Source organism: Oncorhynchus mykiss, chromosome 8 (assembly GCF_057628025.1).
Source record: "Oncorhynchus mykiss isolate SJ-2025 chromosome 8, ASM5762802v1, whole genome shotgun sequence".
In the NCBI taxonomy this organism is placed as follows: Eukaryota; Metazoa; Chordata; class Actinopteri; order Salmoniformes; family Salmonidae; genus Oncorhynchus; species Oncorhynchus mykiss.
This window is the reverse complement of record NC_143029.1, coordinates 58271623-58292688: the sequence shown is the minus strand read 5'-3', so window position 1 is coordinate 58292688 and position 21066 is coordinate 58271623. Positions and strand designations below refer to the sequence as shown.

The 21066-nt window shown below is 41.9% G+C and overlaps 1 protein-coding gene across 1 annotated transcript; it reads right to left on the bottom strand.

Annotated features, from left to right (window-relative positions):
* Positions 1–9784: 9784 nt before the first annotated feature.
* tyw3 (tRNA-yW synthesizing protein 3 homolog (S. cerevisiae)) lies at positions 9785–19427 on the bottom strand. Its single transcript, XM_090182084.1, is given in 8 exon segments — positions 9785–17766; positions 17941–18049; positions 18052–18070; positions 18193–18264; positions 18473–18522; positions 18525–18596; positions 18599–18650; positions 18864–19427. Coding segments are annotated over 8 exon segments (753 nt in total). The 5' UTR covers positions 19026–19427; the 3' UTR covers positions 9785–17549.
* Positions 19428–21066: the final 1639 nt, after the last annotated feature.

The following is a 21066-nucleotide window of genomic DNA, read 5'->3' as shown; positions in this document are numbered from 1 at the left end:
AGCGAGTATAGAAGAAATTCAGCTTGTCTGCTAGGCTCGTGTCACTGGGCAGCTCTCGGCTGTGCTTCCCTTCGTAGTTGGTAATAGTTTGCAATCCCTGCCAGCGTCAGAGCCAGTGTAGTACGATTCGATCTTAGTCCTGTATTTGATATATACATGACCATTTTATAAATTGTATAATTGCTCCCCCCATCGCCTTAAGATGAATGGTTTTGACCACTAAAGTTTTGCTTCACTACACTTCTTTGATTGGTGTAACGTTAGCTATAAACCACAAGGGTCTATCCACATAATTAAAAGGCACCTGCGAAAGGAAATTTAAGGAACTTATAGTTCCCATGTCATTTGCGGTTTGTGATTGAGCCTTTCATTTCACTTCTCCTTTGAGGCTGACTCGGCTTTATTGTACTGCAGCCGAAGCCTGCCAGCAGCCTACCAACCAAAGGTTGCACCGTGTCCATTAATGTTTTTAAAAATGTAATAGTTATCCATATTACTGGAGCGTCATCTTACTCTTAACTATTTCTATGACGGTTCGCAGCAGCAATTTATGGAAGATGCCAAAACTTGAGAACAATAGATGGGGAAGTCAAAGATAGGCCAGTGGGTTCCATCTGTGCCAAAATTTTCCCTAAAATAATGCTTATGACAAATCCATCTCCAGAACCAGCTGGCTAATCTTTTGAATACGGTGTAGTGAAAAAAGAAGAAACACGCACACTGCTCTTGATAGTATCACTGCTCTTTAATAAGCTTTACATATCGGCCTCAAGACCTGATACTATCAAGAGTAGTGTGCAGGATTCTTATTTTTTTAAACATTTTATTCAACTGTTATCATGCACCTGCAAAATTACTAAAATGTTAAATGTAACAACAGATAACATTAGCTAGCAAGATAGATAGCTAGCTAGATAAATTTACCATGCTACAGTGGCTAACTATACAGACAGCTGTCAGTGCCCTATTTGTTGATGTTTGTCAACTCCACATGGACATTCCTACACCCAATTTGTGAATAAGTAGCCTTTGTCATTCTTCGGAGGTGGAATCTGAATGTGCATTTCCTCTCGAAAAACCTTGAAATAGTGGCGCCAACTGTCTCTGGAGGGGGGCCCTTTAAAGGCCAACTGCCCCTTACAACCAACTTCTCTGGGTTATAAACAGCCTATGTGACATCATTATGAGTCAGAAACATAAATGATTGTCTCAAACTGACTACAAAGTGTAAATACGAATTTTAGTCAGTCAGTGAATTCGTCACAACTTACTGAAGGCTTGTGAGAAGCAGCTGAGAGTGTGCGGTTTATCCAACCATAGCAGCCAGAACCTTCAGACGGTAGCTATGTTTCCATTAACTTGTCCAGTAATTTGTGTCAACATTTAGACATTGTGTATAGAAAATAGATGTGACTATTGCCTGCTAGGGTGCGTTTCCATATAACTGTCTTGTGTTGATAAAGACAGCTGGGCGTAATGACTTCGCAAAAACCTAAAGTGTAGAATAAAAATGCAGTGGTTGAAGTATTTCCATTACCCATTTATGCAAAATGTGCGTTAATAACATGAAGACTGCCCGTATGCCCATCCACCTACTGTATCTGTTTCATGTCTCAGGTGTACCCCGCAAATGCCAGCATGGATAGAATGCAATTATTGACTAATATTTTCCATATTTTAAAAATTATTGTGCCAACGTATCACCACGGTCCGTGCCATGGTGAAACTTACACTCCTGTGGATCTGAAATAATTGGATGGTGAAACTTGCCAGCCAACCAGAAAAGCAAGCCGAAGCAATTCTTGAAATTCAGGACAATCCTCGTCCTGCAAAGAAACAATTTGTATTGTTGAACATTTTGTAAGCAGGAGGCATTTAAAATGAAATGTGGAGTGGAGCTTTATAGTTATGTGATCACATCACGTGCACCTTCGAAATAATTCAACAGTCAGCATTTATTAGAAAAAGTTTCCTTCAGTTGTCGCAATAAAGAACGTTTGACAAAAGAGAAATCCACCCGTCGAACTGATAATTTTGTTATCCTCTCTGGGAAATGTGGGACGGTAGCGTCCAACCCCGCCAACAGCCAGTGAAAGTGCAGGGTGCCAAATTCAAAACAAATCTCATCATTAAAATTCCTCAAGCATACCAGTATTTTACACCATTTTAAATATAAAATTTTCGTTAATCCAGCCACAGTATCTGATTTTCAAAAAGGCTTTACAGCGAAAGCACCACAAATTATTGTTAGGTCACCACCAAGTCACAGAAAAACACAGCCATTTTTCCAGCCAAAGAGAGGAGTCACAAAAATCAGATAGATCAAGCTAATCACTAACCTTTGATCTTCATCAGATGACACTCATAGGATTTCATGTTACACAATACATGTATGTTTTGTTCGATAAAGTGCATATTTATATCCAAAAATCTCATTTTACATTGGCGTTATTTTCAGTAGTTCCAAAACATGCGGTGATTTTGCAGAGAGCCACATCAATTTATAGAAATACTCAAAACATTGATAAGAGAAACTATTATACATGGAACTTCAGAAACTTTTCCTTAATGCAACCGCTGTGTCAGATTTTCTTTTTTTAAACTTACGGAAAAAGCATACCATGCAATCTGAGTACTGCGCTCAGAGCCCAAACAAGCCAAAAAGATATCCGCCATGTTGTGGAGTCAACATTAGTCAGAAATAGCACTAAATACCTTTGATCTTCATCAGAATGCACTCCCAGGAATCCCAGTTCCACAAATGTTTGATTTGTTCGATAAAGTTCATAATTTGTCCAAACACCTCCTTTTGTTAGCGCGTTTGGGAAACAAATCCAAACTCACGACGCGTGTGAAATAACCGCGGAAAGGTTGGTAGAAACATGTCAAACGAAGAATAGAATCAGTCTTTAGGATGTTTTTATCAAAAATCTTCAATAATGTTCCAACCGGAGAATTCCTTTGTCTGTTGAAAAGCGAGGTAACTTTCACATGAACGCGCGTCACGAGCCCATGGCACTCTGCCAGACACCTGGCTCAAACCCTTCATTCCCCCCTCCTTCACAGTAGAAGCCTGAAACAACGTTCTATCCTACTGCCTTGAGTCTTCTTGGGTATGACCCTACAAGCTTGGCACACCTGTATTTAGTGAGGTTCTTCTCAAGCTTTGTCAGGTTGGATGGGGAGCATAGCTGCACTACTATTTTCAGGAGATGCTCGATTGGGCCACTCAAGGACATTGAGACTTGTCCCGAAGCCACTCCTTCATTGTCTTAGCTGTGTGCTTAAGGTGGTTGTCCTGTTGGAAGGTGAACCTTTGCCCCAGTCTGAGGTCCTGAGCGCTCTGGAGCAGGCTTTCATCAAGGATCTCTGTGCTTTACTCCGTTCACCTTTCCCTCATTCCTGACTAGTCTCCTTGTCCCTGACACTGAAAACATCCCCACAGCATGATTCTCCCACCACCTTGCTTCACCGTAGGGATGGTGCCAGGTTTCCTCCAGACGTGGCGTTTGGCATTCAGGCCAAAGAGTTCAATCTTGGTTTCATCAGACCAGAGAATCTTATTTGTCATGTGCCTTTTACGGAGGAGTGGCTTCCGCCTGGCCACTCTACCATAAAGGCCGGATTGGTGAAGTGCTGCAGAGATGGTTGTCGTTCCGGAAGGTTCTCTCATCTCCAGAGAGGAACTCTGGAGCTCTGTCAGAGCGACAATTTAGTTTTTGGGAAGAGTCTTGGTAGTTCCAAACTTCTATTTAAAAAATGATGTAGGCTACTGTGTTATTGGGGACCTTCAATGCTGCAGACATTTGTTACCCTTCCCCAAATCTGTTCACAATCCTGTCTCGGAGCTCTACAGACAATTCTTTGACCTCATGGCTTGGTTTTTGCTCTTAAATGCACTGTCAACTGTGGGACCTTTTATATAGACAGGTTTGTGCCTTTTCAAATAATGTCCAATCAATTGAAATTTACCACAGGTGGACTCCAATCAAGTTGTAGAAATATCTCAAAGATGATCAAAGGAAACAGGATGCACCTGAGCTCAATTGAGTCTCATGGCAAAGGGTCTGAATACTTATGTAAATAAGGTATGTCTTTTTAATATATTTGTAGAAGTTTCTAAACTTATTTTCGCTTTGTCATTATGGGGTATTGTGTGTAGATTAAGAACATGTTTAAATTCATCAATTGTAGAACAAGGCTGTAAAGTAACAATGTGGAAAAGGGGAAGGGGTCTGAACACTTTCCGAATGCACTCTGTTGTTTCCATTACATATGTCTCAGGAATTTTTTTTTGTGACATTGATTTTGTTTAGTAAACTTACAGTACCAACTTAAAGTTTGGACACACCTACTCATTCCAGGGATTCTTATTTTTTTTTACTATTTTCTACATTGTAGAATAGTGAGGACATCAAAACTATGAAATAACACATGGAATCATGTAGTAACCAAAAACAGTGTTCAACAAATCAAAACATTTTTATTTGACATTCTTCAAAGTAGCCACCCTTTGCCTTGTATTTAATTATTATGGATCCCCATTAGCCAAAGCAGCAGCAGCTACTCTTCCTGGAGTCCAGAAATATTAAGGCAGTTTATACAATTCTAAAAACATTACAATACATTCACAACACACTGTGTGCCCTCAGGCCCCAACTCCACCACATATCTACAGTACTAAATCCATGTGTATGTATAGTGCATAGGTTATTGTGTGTGTGTGTGTCAATGTTTGTTGCGCTGTTCCATAAGGTCTTTATAAATCTAATTTTACTGTATTTTCCATGTAGTCATGGCTCTATGTAGTACTGTGTGCCTCCCATAGTCTGTTCTGGACTTGGACTGTGAAGAGACCTCTTGTGGCATGTCTTGTGGGGTATGGATGGGTCTCCGAGCTGTGTGCCAGTAGTTTAGACCGGCAGCTCGGTGCATTCAACATGTCAATACCTCTCATGAATAAAAGTAGTGATGAAGTCAATCTCTCCTCCACTTTCAGCCAGGAGAGATTGACATGCATATTATTAATATCAACTGTGTACATCCAAGGGCCAGCCGTTTCTGTTTCTTCAAGTGCAGTTGCAAAAACCATCAAGCGCAATGATGAAACTGGCTCTCATGAAAGGAAGACCCAGAGTTACCAGCTTCAGATTGCAGCCCAAATAAATGCTTCAGAGTTAAAGTAACAGACACATCTCAACATCAATTGTTCAGACAAAATTGTGATCTCCTCTGCAAAAACAAAGTTATGAATATAATTATATTTTCCTGAAGGAGGGAATGAGGTATAACATTCAATGGGTAGTCACCAACCAATCATATTCACCTGAAAACTGAAATCATGCCCAAAGGACCAATGGATGCCTTGCACCCCCTTGGAACCCTTGCCTTCCTGGCTATAATACCGGGGATGGCTATTATTTCCTGCTCTTCAGCAGGTGGACCCTCTCCATGGTGGCCTGAATGGAGAAACTGGAGAAAATGCATAAAGCAGGGTCCAAGGCCACTGATACGCCAAATAATCTGCTCCCAACGGAGTGCCCAGATCCCTCATTGAGATGAACCGATGACAATGCTCATTTTCTTGCGAGCGTAAAGATCTACGTCGGCCCTACCGAACTGGTCCGAGGGGTGCAGTCTCCACTCCATAGAGATAGTACCCCCCCCCCCCCCCCCCCCACTCCATAGCGATAGTACCCCCCACACTCACACACACACACATTGGAAAGTAGACCTGCACCTACGATGAGAGATTCGGGATGATACGTCGCCCTGACCGACAGGAAATGTGCCCTGCTCCATACGAGCAAGTTTAGGAGAGAGAGAGAGACTGTAAATGTTCGTCTTCCTCTGATGCGGAGTAAGTCAGATCGGACCAATTTTCAGCGTGGTAAGTGTCCATAATTTAATAAGAAAAACGGAACACTACAAAATACAAAACAAACAACGTGAAACAAACAAACCAGTCCCGTGTGGCACAAACACGGAAAATAAACACCCACAACTCAAAAGTGAAACCAGGCTACCTAAGTATGATTCTCAATCAGAGACAACTAACGACACCTGCCTCTGATTGAGAACCATACTAGGCCGAACACAGAAACCAACATAGAAAAACAAACAGACTGCCCACCCCAACTCACACCCTGACCATACTAAAACAAAGACAAAACAAAGGAACTAAGGTCAGAATGTGACAGAGACCATGTGTCCCCCCCACCTGTGTATGTACACACCCACCGTCCTGTTGTCAGACCTTACCAACACCAGCAGCAAGACTTGTCAAAAACTGACCTCGAAGCTGCCCCCTGGCCCGGGGCAACAAAATGGGCCTGTAGAGCCTCATTGGCCATGCCAAACAACCTTGTTGGCAAAACTGGCTCATCCAAATACATCCTTTCCATCTCAGGAATACGGGAGAAAGTCAACCAGAGGTAGCTCTGAGCCAGCAGCGTCGCACTCATACTTTTCCTCACATGCCAGGATAGTACAGTGGGACAGACGCAGCTCAAAATCAGCCATAGCACGGATTTCATCGAGAAGCTCTGAAACTGGCTTCCCAGCCTCCACGGTCTTATTCAGCTCCTGCAGCAAATCGATATGACACATCTGCAGCATTGTGACCACATTTAACGACCGATATCAAGACCCAAAACTTGCAACATCTAGGGGGACGAGTACCCTCTCCCCATTAACAGACACCTAAGTCTCGTAGTCTTCATGTGCTTGAAAAGTTGGCAAATTGCATATCACGTTTTTCCTTTAGGCGAGCTGATGAGCTCGCCTAAAGGAGAATTGGCTTCTAGAATTGGCTTCCTATTTCGCAACAAAGCATCCTTCACTCATGCTGCCAAACATACCCTTGTAAAACTGACCATCCTACCAATCCTCGACTTTGGCGATGTCATTTACAAAATAGCCTCCAATACCCTACTCAACAAATTGGATGCAGTCTATCACAGTGCAATCCGTTTTGTCACCAAAGCCCCATATACTACCCACCATTGCGACCTGTACGCTCTCGTTGGCTGGCCCTCGCTTCATACTCGTCGCCAAACCCACTGGCTCCATGTCATCTACAAGACCCTGCTAGGTAAAGTCCCCCTTATCTCAGCTCGCTGGTCACCATTGCATCTCCCACCTGTAGCACACGCTCCAGCAGGTATATCTCTCTAGTCACCCCCAAAACCAATTATTTCTTTGGCCGCCTCTCTTTCCAGTTCTCTGCTGCCAATGACTGGAACGAACTACAAAAATCTCTGAAACTGGAAACACTTATCTCCCTCACTAGCTTTAAGCACCAACTGTCAGAGCAGCTCACAGATTACTGCACCTGTACATAGCCCACCTATAATTTAGCCCAAACAACTACCTCTTTCCCAACTGTATTTAATTTATTTATTTATTTTGCTCCTTTGCACCCCATTATTTTTATTTCTACTTTGCACATTCTTCCATTGCAAAACTACCATTCCAGTGTTTTACTTGCTATATTGTATTTACCTTGCCACCATGGCCTTTTTTGCCTTTACCTCCCTTCTCACCTCATTTGCTCACATTGTATATAGACTTGTTTATACTGTATTATTGACTGTATGTTTGTTTTACTCCATGTGTAACTCTGTGTCGTTGTATCTGTCGAACTGCTTTGCTTTATCTTGGCCAGGTCGCAATTATAAATGAGAACTTGTTCTCAACTTGCCTACCTGGTTAAATAAAGGTAAAATAAATAAAAAAAATTAAAAATGAGCGAAACATTTAGGAAATTAATTTGGACTATTTTAAGTAAGTGACTATTTTGAGGCATTGGCTATGTTGTTGCTACGGTGACTCAGGAGGGACAAACAGTCACTGCCAGGGTATGAACATAGCACACCCACTTCAAACCACACCCTCAAGACAACTCTCCTTTTGCAGTCATGGCCGCTAGCATTTCTTAATGAGCAATCTTCAAAACGAGGCCAAATCAGGAAGTGCACTTGCCCATTAAGAAATTGCCGACAGCCTGTATGCCCTACTACCTATCTGTTTCATGTATCAGAGAGCCTGCAAAATCCAGCATGGATAGAATGCAATAATTGACTAATATTTGCAACATTCTAATAATTATCAAGTGCCAACGTATCACCACGGTCCGTGCCATGGTGAAACTTGCACTCCTGTAGATATGAAATAATTGGATGGTGAAACCAGAAAAGCAAGACAAAACCATTCAAATACTCTTGAAAGTCAGGACAAGGATCCTGCAAAGAAACCATTTTTTATAGTTGACAAATACATTTAGCAGGCAGTAGGCATTTAGAATTAAATGTGGACTGGAGCTTTATAGTTACATTTTAACATCACGTGCCTTCAAAATGATTCGTTAATCATCATTTGGTTGAAAAACACAGTTTTCATCATTTGTTGCAATAAAGAAAGTAAAAAATAAAAATCCACCAGTCAAACAGATACAATTTTTGTCGATCTATATCTGCCATTTCCATTACACATGGAAACCTGCCTACTGTTACAGATCATAGTGACTCACAATCAACTTTAGGTCAAGTTCTAGGGGAGAGTGGGGTAAGTTGAGCCAAAGGGCTAAGTTGAGCCACCCATCATTTCAGAGTCTGTGAAGGAAGAAGCCACATGGAGTCCAAAAAAACAGAAATCATTTTTAGATTGTTCTATACATCATTTAGGGTCTCTATAAGCTTCAATATGAGGTCCTAAACATAGCATGAAAGTGCATCCTTGTAGCGTGTGGGCTAATAGTAAAAATGTGGATGTCGGTTAAGTCAGCCCCCCCACACCTCTCTGATTCAGAGGGGTCGGGTTAAATGCAGAAGACACATGATTTTGCCAAAGGCAAGTTGAGAAAATGTGAAGTGTTTTCTTCCCAGGTGTAATGCAAGGCTTTATCGCTGGAATAGGAGGAAACAACAGGGCCTGGCCTATGTTAAAAGTGTTTAAACAAGTACAACGTGTTTGTTAGGTGTTAAGGCTGTTAAAAAAATTATATTAAAATACAAAAAAATTATTGTGATTGTTGAATTGTGTTTGGGAAATAAAGATAGACATGGTTTTAAAAAGGTAGTGGTCATATTTCATTCAGCACAGAAATGTATATGCGGCTTAACTTCACCGGTCACGTGCTCAACTTACCCTATACACGGGTAAGTTGTGCCAAACTATCCTTTTTTGGACTAGCTGTTTTCAAAACGGTTATGTTGACATGAAACCTGAGTATTCAGGGACACACAATATCCTGAAATACTGTATATGTAGATATCTTTGTTTCCCTTGACGGTGTGATGTTGAATGTAAAAAATGTCTCAACTTACCCCACTCTCCCCTACTGCAGTTGTTTGTTTAGTTTACCAGGACCGAATTCACAAGTTGGGAATCTTTTACATTTTATATAGAGCATTAATTAATCTGAATTCTATTAGACAATTTTTAGTTAATTTCAGATAATTTCACTAAAAAGTAGCATTATATAGGATGTTTTTTTATGAATGTATGTACGATATTGTATAAATATTAGTTCACAAATTAGCATAGGCTAACTCAACCTCTTACCTCATATTGTAATGGTCTACCTTCTTGATAGCTCTGATCAGGTCAAGAGTTGTTGATAATGGCCAAGCCGCTGTTGATTGGTTTTCCACATCCATCTCTCTACTTCCCATGTAATTGCTTCCTTTAGGCCTCTCTAAATGAAGGCACATGGAGACAGGGTCAGCTCAGCTGCCCTCCTCTCTTCTCCTCTTTGTACCCTCTTCATCCTTCTATTCAATGAAATTCAAAGGTCTTTATTGGCATGGGAAACACATGTTTACATTGCTGAAGCAAGTGAAATAGATAATAAACAAAAGTGAAATATACAGCAAACATTACACTCCCAAGTTTCAAAGGAAAAGACACATTTCAAATGTCATATTCTGACTCTGTACAATGTTATAATGATGTACAAATAGTTAAAGTACAAAAGAGAAAATAAATAAACATAAATACGGGTTGTGTTTGTTCTTTACAGATTGCTCTTTTCTTGTGGCAACAGGTCACATTTTGCTGCTATGATGGCACACTGTGGTATTTCACCCAATAGATATGGGAGTTTATCAAAATTGAATTCCTCCTTCTCCGCCGGCCCCTCTCCATCCCCTTGTCCCCCCCATCAACCACTTCAGAGGGCTCCAGGAAATTACAGGGGATCTGACTAATTGCAGCCGGCCCACCGGCAAACAGGGAGCACGCCACCCGTCAGGAGAGGGGGGAGGAGAGGGGGAGGGGTGGAGGAGATGGTAAAATGTCTAGGGGCCTGATCGAGACAGAAGTCCACAGGTTATGATTTGACCAAACCGGTTGTGAAGAATACCTTAAGAACAGTCAGTAACAGGCTACGTTATTACGGCACATTACTAAATACTCTACTGTGTGATGCCACTTGCATAGATGCATACAGGAGGCTAGTCAGGTAGCCTAGTTGTTAAGCGTGTTGGGCCAGTAACCAAAAGGTTGCTGGTTCAAATCCCTGACCTGACTAGGTTTAAAAATCTGTTCATGTGCCCTTGAACAAGGCACTTAACCCTAATAGCTCCTGTAAGTTGCTATCAAAGACTGTTTGCTAAATGGCTAAAATGTGAAACTTAAATACCTGCAGACATCAAGTTAGAAAATGAACCTATATCTATTCTCATCTAGACATATACCATTCCAGTAAACTATTTCCTACTTTACTGAAGGCCGACCACCACTCTGGAGGCCACTGTACTAAATGGAAGCAATTTAGGCAAGGTAACTAATAGCTATGCCTGCAGTGGACAGCATGTGATTATTCAGGGCTCTGATGGGCCACCCTCAACCCAAATGAGTCCTAAAACCCAGAATAAGGCGAATTCATCCTGATGATGTAATTTCCACTAGTCACAAGTGACTTGCAGCCGGCCCTGCATGTGTCGGCCGGCAGAATAGAATGCATCCGTCATTCACCGGCTGATTAATGCACTCCAGATGTGCCCGTCCTCCGATTTCAGGGCTCCCCGCCCCTTCGCTTTGTTGTGATAATGATACAGTACCCAGAGTACAACTGTTTATTTTATTTTCCGTCCGTTTCTCCGGTGGTGTAGCCGGGCAAGTCAGGGACCTTAGGTTCGCGCTGCTTCTCGATAGCCAATTGTGCGGCTGAGATGAAAGCCAGAGTGGAGTTATTATACTTTCCCCGTGGAACCAGGCCCCCCCTTCCTCACACTCCCGTCCACCCTACCTCAGACACGGGTGTAATTGTAAACTGCTGCTGGTAGCTGTACTGTAAGTTTTGAGGTGGAGGGACCACCACGGGCCACGTAGGAAATTCATGAATGTCAGAGTTGTCAGGATCAAACGAGAGACACTTCCTGTTTGGGTCAGGTGACAACAACTCTAGGCAGGCAGCGTGGAGGGTGGTTCTGTCTAGAAGGGACTGAGCTATAAACAAAGTAGGTAGAAGAAGTTGCCCCCAACCTCTGATACTAGGGTCAGATACATTTAGGATTGGGGTTGGGTAATCTGATCCTAGAACTGTGGTATAGTGACTAGTGATTCTCACCATAACCTTGACCCTCTGAAATGGTGCCACTGAGGAACCCTCACAGATAAGGGATATAGCCATCTCTCTTAGCCCTGATAGGCCATATAAAGATACAGATCTAGGGGGGAGCCTGTGTAGAGGCTGGTGCAACAGGACAAGGTGGCCAAACAATCTGCCCCGAGGAGGATGACAACAACCCTTCAACAACACACACACTCAAACACCACCCTCATCCTTAAGAGATTAGACTTGATGGCTGTTCCCAAAACAAAAAACAAGGCATATCCTCCACGTTTGAGGTTGTTTGTGGACATGTTTTGGAAGCTGGGAAAGCCAAACCCACTCACAACATTTCTTCACAAACAGGATTGACTCAGAACACAAGTTATGACCTTATGGTGTTCCAGAGTTGACCTTGGATGAGATCCACAGAGTCCTGATGCCAAGCCTAGGAGTATCCATTGCTTGACCATCAGCTGCTCGATTTACTTGTATCAATCTTCTCAAAAAGTTTCAACCTTTCACATAACCCACATGAAAAAACTATAGTATACTATAGTTTTCATTGTAGTGTTTTGTTTTTGTTTTATTATCTTTGTCAAAGACGCGGAGGCTTTCCCTTCCAGGAAACCTACTGGAGAAATACAACAACAACAACAAATCCAGAAATTGTAGTTAGGAACTGTCCATTCAGGTGTCTGGACAGATAGTTCATCGCTTTCGCTCTGTTCTATAACCTGTAGGGAACCACACTATATGGTCTGCACCGCCCACAACCGCAGGGCTCTCCAGAGGGTGGTGCGGTCTGCACAACGCATCACTGAGAGCAAACTACCTGACCTCCAGGACACCTACAGCACCTGATGCCACAGGAAGGCCAAAAAGATCAAGGACAACAACCACCCGAGCCACTGCCTGTTCACCCCACTACCATCCAGAAGGCGAGGTCAGTACAGTTGCATCAAAGCTTGGACCGAGAGACTGAAAAACAGCTTCTAGGCCATCAGACTGTTAAACAGCCACCAGAGGCTGCAGCATACATACAGACTTGAAATCATTGGCCACTTTAATAAATGGATCACTAGTCACTTTAATAATGCCACTTTAATAATGTTTACATATCTTGCATGACTCATCTCATATGTACAGTATATACTGTATTTTATACCATCTATCGCATCTTGCCTATGCCGCTCTGTAATTTCTCTTCCATATATTTGTATGTATATATTCTTATTCCATTCCTTTACTTAGATTTGTGTGTATTAGGTAGTTGGAATTGTTAATTACTTGTTAGATATTACTGCACTGTCGGAACTAGAAGCACAAGCATTTCGCTACACTCACAATAACATCTGCTAACCATGTGTATGTGACCAATAACATTTCATTTGACTTAGCATGTGGGGGAGGGGAATGGGCTTGGTATATGCTAATTAAATACGGTAGTATTCTACAGTATACTATAACATTCTATCGTAAGTACTACATATGATCAAGAGATACTACAGTGAGTGGTATAGTATACTACAAAATTCTGTAGCAAGCACTACACGATTGATGATACCACAGTGTGTAGTATAGTACTCTATAGTACACAACAGTTTACTACAGAATTCTATAGTAAGTACTAGAGTGTTCTATAGTAAACTGTAGTCTTTTTGTCATCTGGGAAACCTTCGCCTGTGATATTGAAATGAAAGCTCATTTCTGGTGTGTGTATGGAAGGAGCAATGATAATTATACATGCCCTTTAAAGTACCAGGCAATCTGCCCTCTGTTCTATGTGTGCCAGTTTATCACAGTGAAGGGGGAGTAGATTGTCCAACTAAGGTCAGATTGACAGTAATCGCAATAATTACTTGGAGTGACTGAGGAGCACACCCAGCTATCCAATCAGACACTGAGGGGACGTCCAGCCATCCAATCAGGTGAAGCACCCTAGTTACTAATCAGCAGCAGAATAGCCCACTTGACAATCAGACAGGACTCCCAATTCACCACTGATTGCAGAGGTCGTATGCCCTCCTCAAAACCCTCAACCAACCCCCCCTCCCCCCAGCCTAAAGACACACTGCCAATCCTAATCTCTCGCAAGGAGCCACCCTGGCCCTATAAGCCTGTTAACAGTGAAGGGTGCATGCACAATAATGATGTGTGCATGCAGGTGTCTCTACAATATTAAGTTATTTGTCTTATTCACCTTGAGGTTTGTGACCAGCTGTGTTTATACTGCGGCATGCAGATAAAAAAGCATCTCTAGTCTACTCTTCGGGTCAAATCCAAACATGGAACCAAACTGCAGTGTGCTCCGTACAATTCTCTCCAGAGTAGCGAAAAGCACATTTTCAGAAGGCAAATTTCTTCCGAATAGTAGGTGAAACACTGAACTGCCTCGGACATAGAAATGTTCTATTGAAACCAAGTGAAGACAAAATCATTTTAGACAGACGGGCGGGCAACCGAGCCAGACAAGGAGGCCTATGGACAGTGTAACACCAGGGGAAACCCTGGGCATGAAGCTGGGCCTCCTGGTGGTTCAGAGTAGAGCCGGTGCAGTTCTTCCTGGTTAATGAGGCGGGTCTCCCTAATGAGGCATGAGTGCAGCAGGAACCAACCGGGCCTGGACAGAACCTGACTGACTGGATACTAATCCTCAGGAAATGGGCTCTTAACCGCACGCCATATCCCCATCAGAGCAACTGTCAGACATGAAAAAGGTGCTCGGTGGTCTGTTGATGGATTACCCTGTAGTACTAAATCTCCTCTCTCTCTTCACAGGCAAAGACACAGAGAGCGGCCAACTTTGTACTCAAATAGAAAGCTCAAATACATACACACATGGGTGTACGTATGCTTGTGTGAGTATGTTCTTCTGTGCACTTTGAGACAATGATGGTGGATTAAACTGAAACAGACTGGAGGGAGTTGCACAGGAGGCAAAGGCAAACGCGAACGTGCACTTTGTTTTTATGTTACACAGGCGCCAGTCATCAAAAACAAAGGGAGGTAGAGTCTTTAGTGAGATTAGAGTTACAGTATATTTACTTAAAGGACAAATATGGATGCACTCCATGCTTTGTCCTAAGGCTATGTTTGATTGACCTTGTACTATATTTACAATGATGTGTGGTTGGTGGACCTTTAAACCTCCTTCTGCTTTAGTCCATTAATAACACCACAGTTGAATACACTCCACTCTTTACTCTGTCTAGACTAGCTTTACAGAGTGTCTTCCAGAAGACCAGTGTTTTCCTAATGATTATGGGGACCAACGATTATCTCTGAACAACCCTGTTCCGAGGCTGAGAAGATTTGGCGTTGGCCCTCAGACCCTCAAAACGTTCTAAAGTACTGATGCACCAAGTCTGGAACCAACAGGACCCTGAACAGCTTCTACCCCCAAGCCATAAGACTGCTAAATAGCTACCCGGACTATCTGCATAGACACTTTGTTGACTCATCACATACACTGCTGCTACTAGTTATTATCTATCCTGTTGCCTTGTCACTTTATCACTAGGTACAGTGCCTTCTGAAAGTATTTGACTTTATGTTTTTCAGCAGCAGAGACTGAGAGACTAGTCAGGATCGAGGGAAAGATGAACGGAGCAAAGTACCAAGAGGTCCTTGATGAAAACCTGCGCCAGAGCGCTCAGGACCTCAGACTGAGACAAAGACTCACCTTCCAACAGGACAACGACCCTAAGCACACAGCCAAGACCATGCAGGAGTGGCTTTGGGACAAGTCTCTGAATGTCATTGAGTGGCCCAGCCAGACCCCAGACTTGAACCCGATCAAACATCTCTGGAGAGACCTGAAAATAGCTGTGCAGCGACACTCCCCATCCAACCTGACAGAGCTTGGGAGGATCTGCAAAGAAGCCAAAGGTGCTTCAACAAAGTACTGCGTAAAGGGTCTGAATACTTACAATACCAGTCAAAGGTTTGGACATACCTACCCATTCAAGGGCTTTTCTTTATTTTACTATTTTCTACATTGTAGAATAATAGTGAAGATATCCGATATATATAAAATAACACACATAGAATCATGTAGTAACCAAAAAAGTGTCAAACAAATCAAAATATATTTGAGATTCTTCAAAGTAGCCACCCTTTGCTTTTATGACAGCTTTGCACACTCCTGGCATTCTCTCAACCTGCTTCAGCTGGAATTCCTTCCCAACAGTCTTGAAAGAGTTCCCACATATGCTGAGTACTTGTTGGCTGCTTTTCCTTCAGTCTGCGGTCCAACTCATCCCAAACCATCTCAATTGGGTTGAGGTTGGGTGATTGTGGAGGCCAGGTTATCTGATACAGCACTCCATCACTCTCCTTCTTGGTCAAATAATCGTTACACAGCCTGGAGGTGTGTTGGGTCACTGTCCGGTTGAAAAACCAATTATAGTCACACTAAGTGCAAACCAGATGGGACGGTGTATCGCTGTAGAATGCTGTGGTAGCCATGCTGGTTAAGTGTGCCTTGAATTCTAAATAAATCAGTGTCACCAGTACAGCACCCCCACACAATCACACCTCATCCTTCATGCTTCATGGTGGGAACCACACATGCAGAGATCATCCGTTCACCTACTCTGCGTCTCACAAAGACACGGCGGTTGGAACCAAAAATCTAACATGTGGACTCATTAGACAAACAGACAGATTTCCACTGGCCTAATGTCCATTGCTCGTATTTCAGGCCTTCAAGTCTCTTCTTATTATTGGTGTCCTTTAGTAGTGGTTTCTTTGCAGCAATTCAACCATGAAGACCTGATTCACACAGTATGCTCTGAACAGTTGATGTTGAAATGTGTCTGTTACTTTAACTCTGTGAAGCATTTACTTGGGCTGAAATCTGAGGCTGGTAACTCTTACGAACTTATCCTCTGCAGCAGAGGTAACTCTCGGTCTTCCTTTCCTGTGGCGGTCCTCATGAGAGCCAGTTTCATCACAGCACTTTTTTTTGCGACTGCACTTGAAGAAAGTTATTGAAATTGACTAACCGTCATGTCTTAAAGTAATGATGGACTGTCGTTTCTCTTTGCTTATTTGAGCTGTTCTTGCCATAATATGGACCAAATAGGGCTTTTACCAAATAGGGCTATATTCTGTATACCAGCCCTACCTTCTCACAACACAACTGACTGGCTCAAACGCATTAAAAAGGAAATAAATTCCACAAATGAACTTTTAACAAGGCACACTTGTTAATTTAAATGCATTCCAGGTGACTACCTCATTAAGCTGGTTGAGAGAATGCCAAGAGTGTGCAAAGCTGTCATCAATGCAAAGGGTGGCTACTTTGAAGAATATATTTTGATTTGTTAATCACTTTTTTGGTTACATGATTCCATACGATTCCACTTTTGACTGGTACTGTAGGTTTACTAAACATAAGCAATGTCGCAAAATAATCCCCGTTATTTCTATCTCTACTTTGCACATTCTTCCACTACAAATCAACCATTCCAGTGTTTTACTTGCTATATTGTATTTACTTCGCCACCATGGCCTTTTTTGCCTTTACCTCCCTTATCTCACCTCACTTGCTCACATTGTATATAGACTTATTTTTCTACTGTATTATTGACTGTATGTTTGTTTTACTCCATGTGTAATTCTGTGTTGTTGTATGTGTCGAACTGCTTTGCTTTATCTTGGCCAGGTCGCAATTGTAAATGAGAACTTGTTCTCAACTTGCCTACCTGGTTAAATAAAGGTGAAATAAATCAAATTAAAAAAAGATTGATGACGGGGGAAAAAACAATTGCACATCGACTTGGGACTGGTATCCAGTGTATATAGCCAAGATATTATGTACTCATTATGTATTTATTATTGCTTGAATTATTACTTTTCTATTATTTCTCTATTTTCTCTCCCTCTCTGCATTGTTGGGAAGGACCCGTAAGTAAGCATTTCACTGTTGTGTCTACAGCCGTTGTTGACAAAGCGCGTGACAAATACAAATGTATTTGATTTGATTTGTCTATGTGAACAGATCCAGCCCCCTGCCCAAGCAGTCCTCAAACTCAACTGGATTAATGTCTCTGTTGTCTTGGCAGGCGTCTGTCTGAGTGTCTGTTTAAACGTTTGTCTGTCCTCTTTTCCTCCGTTGCTTGTAAACAGATTTCTCCTCCGTCTCCTGTCTACTTGGGCTTTGAGGTTCAGCTGGTTGCAAAGCAGACTGTAGCCACTCGTAGAACCTGTTGACGCATGAAAAACTTTTGCTATAGCGAATCGTAAGCTCAAGAGTTGAGGTTTAAATTCCAATAAATTGTGAGCGCTTTTTGTAAATCAAGTCATGAACTAAACTTTGATCATCATTTTAGACACAATGATATGTAGCTAGCTGCTGTAATTGGTCATGGACAATTTACCTCTCAATTTGTTTGACATTTTCCTCCATTTTCTGATTGGCTACTTCCACCAGGAAGTAGATGTAGTCCTCCTTCACCAGGACCTGTCCTTTGTGGCTCAGTGGAACAGACCATGGGTACTTCGGACTGCCTAGAGAAATATCCTGTGGAGAATGCACACAGAATAAAACAAACAACTTCTGTTACACAAGCATTTCAGTAAAGCACTTCATTACAGAAGAATAATTGAAAAACGTAAACTCAATTACAAACCGTTATGATTTTGCCCTTCTTGTCTACAGTCAATCCAGAGTTTCTAAAGCCAGAGTTTATTGCCAAAGAGTGCTGTAAAATAAACATCAGTTTACATTAACTATCACTGCTGTGTTTGTCAGCCAACACATTGCATGCGCAGTTCGTGGTACAGTAGTTTTAATATAAGCAAGCTATACAGAGCCAACTGCAACATGTTGTAAACTAGTCTGGAGAGTCTGATATTTTTTCTGGTGTTTTCAATGAGAACTAGAGAGCAGGAGGGTTCTTTAACTCTAACCAGAAGCTGTGTATCTTCAAGCTGTCTACATTGGACATGAAGCACAAAACTTCAAACTTCAACACAGTATCTTCACATGACATCTCCAAATCAGACATCAAATCGCCCATATGACATTTCTTGGTGTGATGAAAAGCCAGGGACAGTTCAGTTTCTGCACATCTGGAGTGTCTGACACCTGGGACGGATAGAAGATAAATAGACAGACACCACAGGAATAGGCTGATTCACCATTGTAGCTATGACTTGCATAGTAGCTAGCTATCTGAATAATGTAATGGGTGACAATAGGCTAGCTATCTAACTAGCTTACAATGGTATACTGTTTAGACAGATAGCTGCAGCAGGCATTTAGTGACTGGAATAATTCAAAAGCTAGCAAAAACCTCACCCCATCTATGAGAAGAATCCTTCCAGAACAGGAGCTGGTGGTGAAATAATAGGCTGAGTTGTTTATGGCAGAAACAATATGTGAGATGTCCTCCTTTCTTGCTGACATCTAAGTTATGTTGTTTAGACATAGTTTCTTCCATTGGATAAATGTATTTTCCATTTTAGCTAACAGACAGATTTTGAGAGTATATTACTCTGTATCATCTATAATATACAGCGTTTTGCATTTAGTAAGCAAGCATGCTTGCCTAATGTTTTGAATAAAATGTTATGTTTATCAAATGAAAAAGGCGTTTTACGGTTGCCGAGAGAGTCAAATGCTGATCAGTCAAATCAGAGAGGAAGAGGTAAAGCGAGAGGGATAGCTGGGCCCAACATCTGTCTTCTCCAGCAACTGTTTTTTTTTATCGCTCACCAAGCGAAGAGTTCTTCTTAAAATGTGATTTTAAACCTAACCCTGATCTTAACCACACCGCTAACCTTATATTAAAACCAAAAATCAAATGTTTGTTTTGATGAATGTTTAATAGAGCCAATTTGGACTTTGTGGCTGACTAGTGGAAACCTTGTTCTCATATCTGGTTAATATAATGGATCATCTGTGGTCAAACACGGATGTTTAAAAATGACCTGCTGTCGCCACCGTGAGGCAACAGAGGGGAGGACAGCCACTTACAACTTCTCTCGTGAATTAGTCCGTTTTGACATACCTCATCATTGCCTTGATATATGTTTATGCTAGTTGTATTTAGACACATTATGGTATTTCTACTCAAACGTCCTGCTGAAGTAATGAAGTTAGCTAGCTAGGTAACAAGAAATGGCTTACTTGCTAGCTAATGCCACTGTCCAAAGACCACAAGTCACTCGTGTGTCTTCTACTGCTGCTTGCCAGCGTTCTGCATTTAACGTGATTTACAAGGACTACTCTATTTGTTTGAAAATTACAACATCCAAGTTAACGAAAGCCATTCGAGTGAGTGAGTAAGTTTGGAGGACCTTCGGTTTGGAAACTGCTCCTACAGTACATACCTGCGCCAAATTCTGATCAGAAACCAGTCAATAAAAAACTTGAACTTGCTATTACTTTTGCTAAAGTACAATAAATACATGACATGGTTAGCTATTGCACTTCTACCTGTAGCTGTTTTATATTTTGCTGTTTTATATTTTGTATTATGTTAGTTGAATGTAGTTCTGTCGATGGTTCTCATGAAACAGCCTGTGTGTTCTCCAGGTACTGATCCGTGTGTGTGGAGTGAACCCAATGGAGACCAACACCTGCTCTGGGACCTACACCAGGAAGCCCAGCCTGCCCTACACAGGAACTGATGTGTCCGGGGTTGTGGAGGCTGTTGGAGATGGGGTCCAACTTACAGGTGATGATCTTCTCCATCCATCCCTGTTACATTATGATTACTGATGGTATTCTCATGCGGAATGTGATGCTAGTGTAGTTAAGAAACATTTTGCATCCAGCACTACCTAAGAATATAGACTGATGAACCACAAGTAGCCTTTTGGTGAATGCATTTACATTTCATGTAAGGAAATCAGCAGAGGTGGGACCAAGTCATTGTTTTACAAGTCCCAAGTAAGTCTCAAGTCTTAGCACTCAAGTCCCAAGTCAAGACAGGCAAGTCCGAGTTGAAGTCTCAAGTCAAGACCCTCAAGTATCAAGTCATGTCTCAAGTCCTGGTTTTAGGAACAGCAGTAACATCGGGCAGGATTTAGGCTACCAACTGCCTAGCCAGTTGTAGCTCAATCTTGGGTGCAATGATCACGTTCCCACACTGACTGACTGTGTGGAGGCTCATTGATTTAACGTTACGTTGTCTACGTGATACACTAGTAAAGTAATAAAATATATAGCTGTCAGCTATATTAGCCACGACTTACCGTTCTTTGTGGAGCTTCAAATGTCAAACAAAGTTGGAAATTGTTGTGCCTCAATCTGTAATTTTCTACCCGCATGTTTTGCAAGTTGCAATCCGTTTTTTGTTGATACAGCGTCGTCTTTATATCTGAAAATAATAATTTTGGGTATCATCTTTCCAAGGGCTCCATCTGAATTCATCCGCCGACGTTCCTCTGCACTTCCACGCACAACTTTTTCTCAGCTGGCACAATTTGATTGGCTGCTGTCCGATTCAAACTGTAATCCGTTGATGCGCTGCACACTTTTTTTAATAGCACCATTT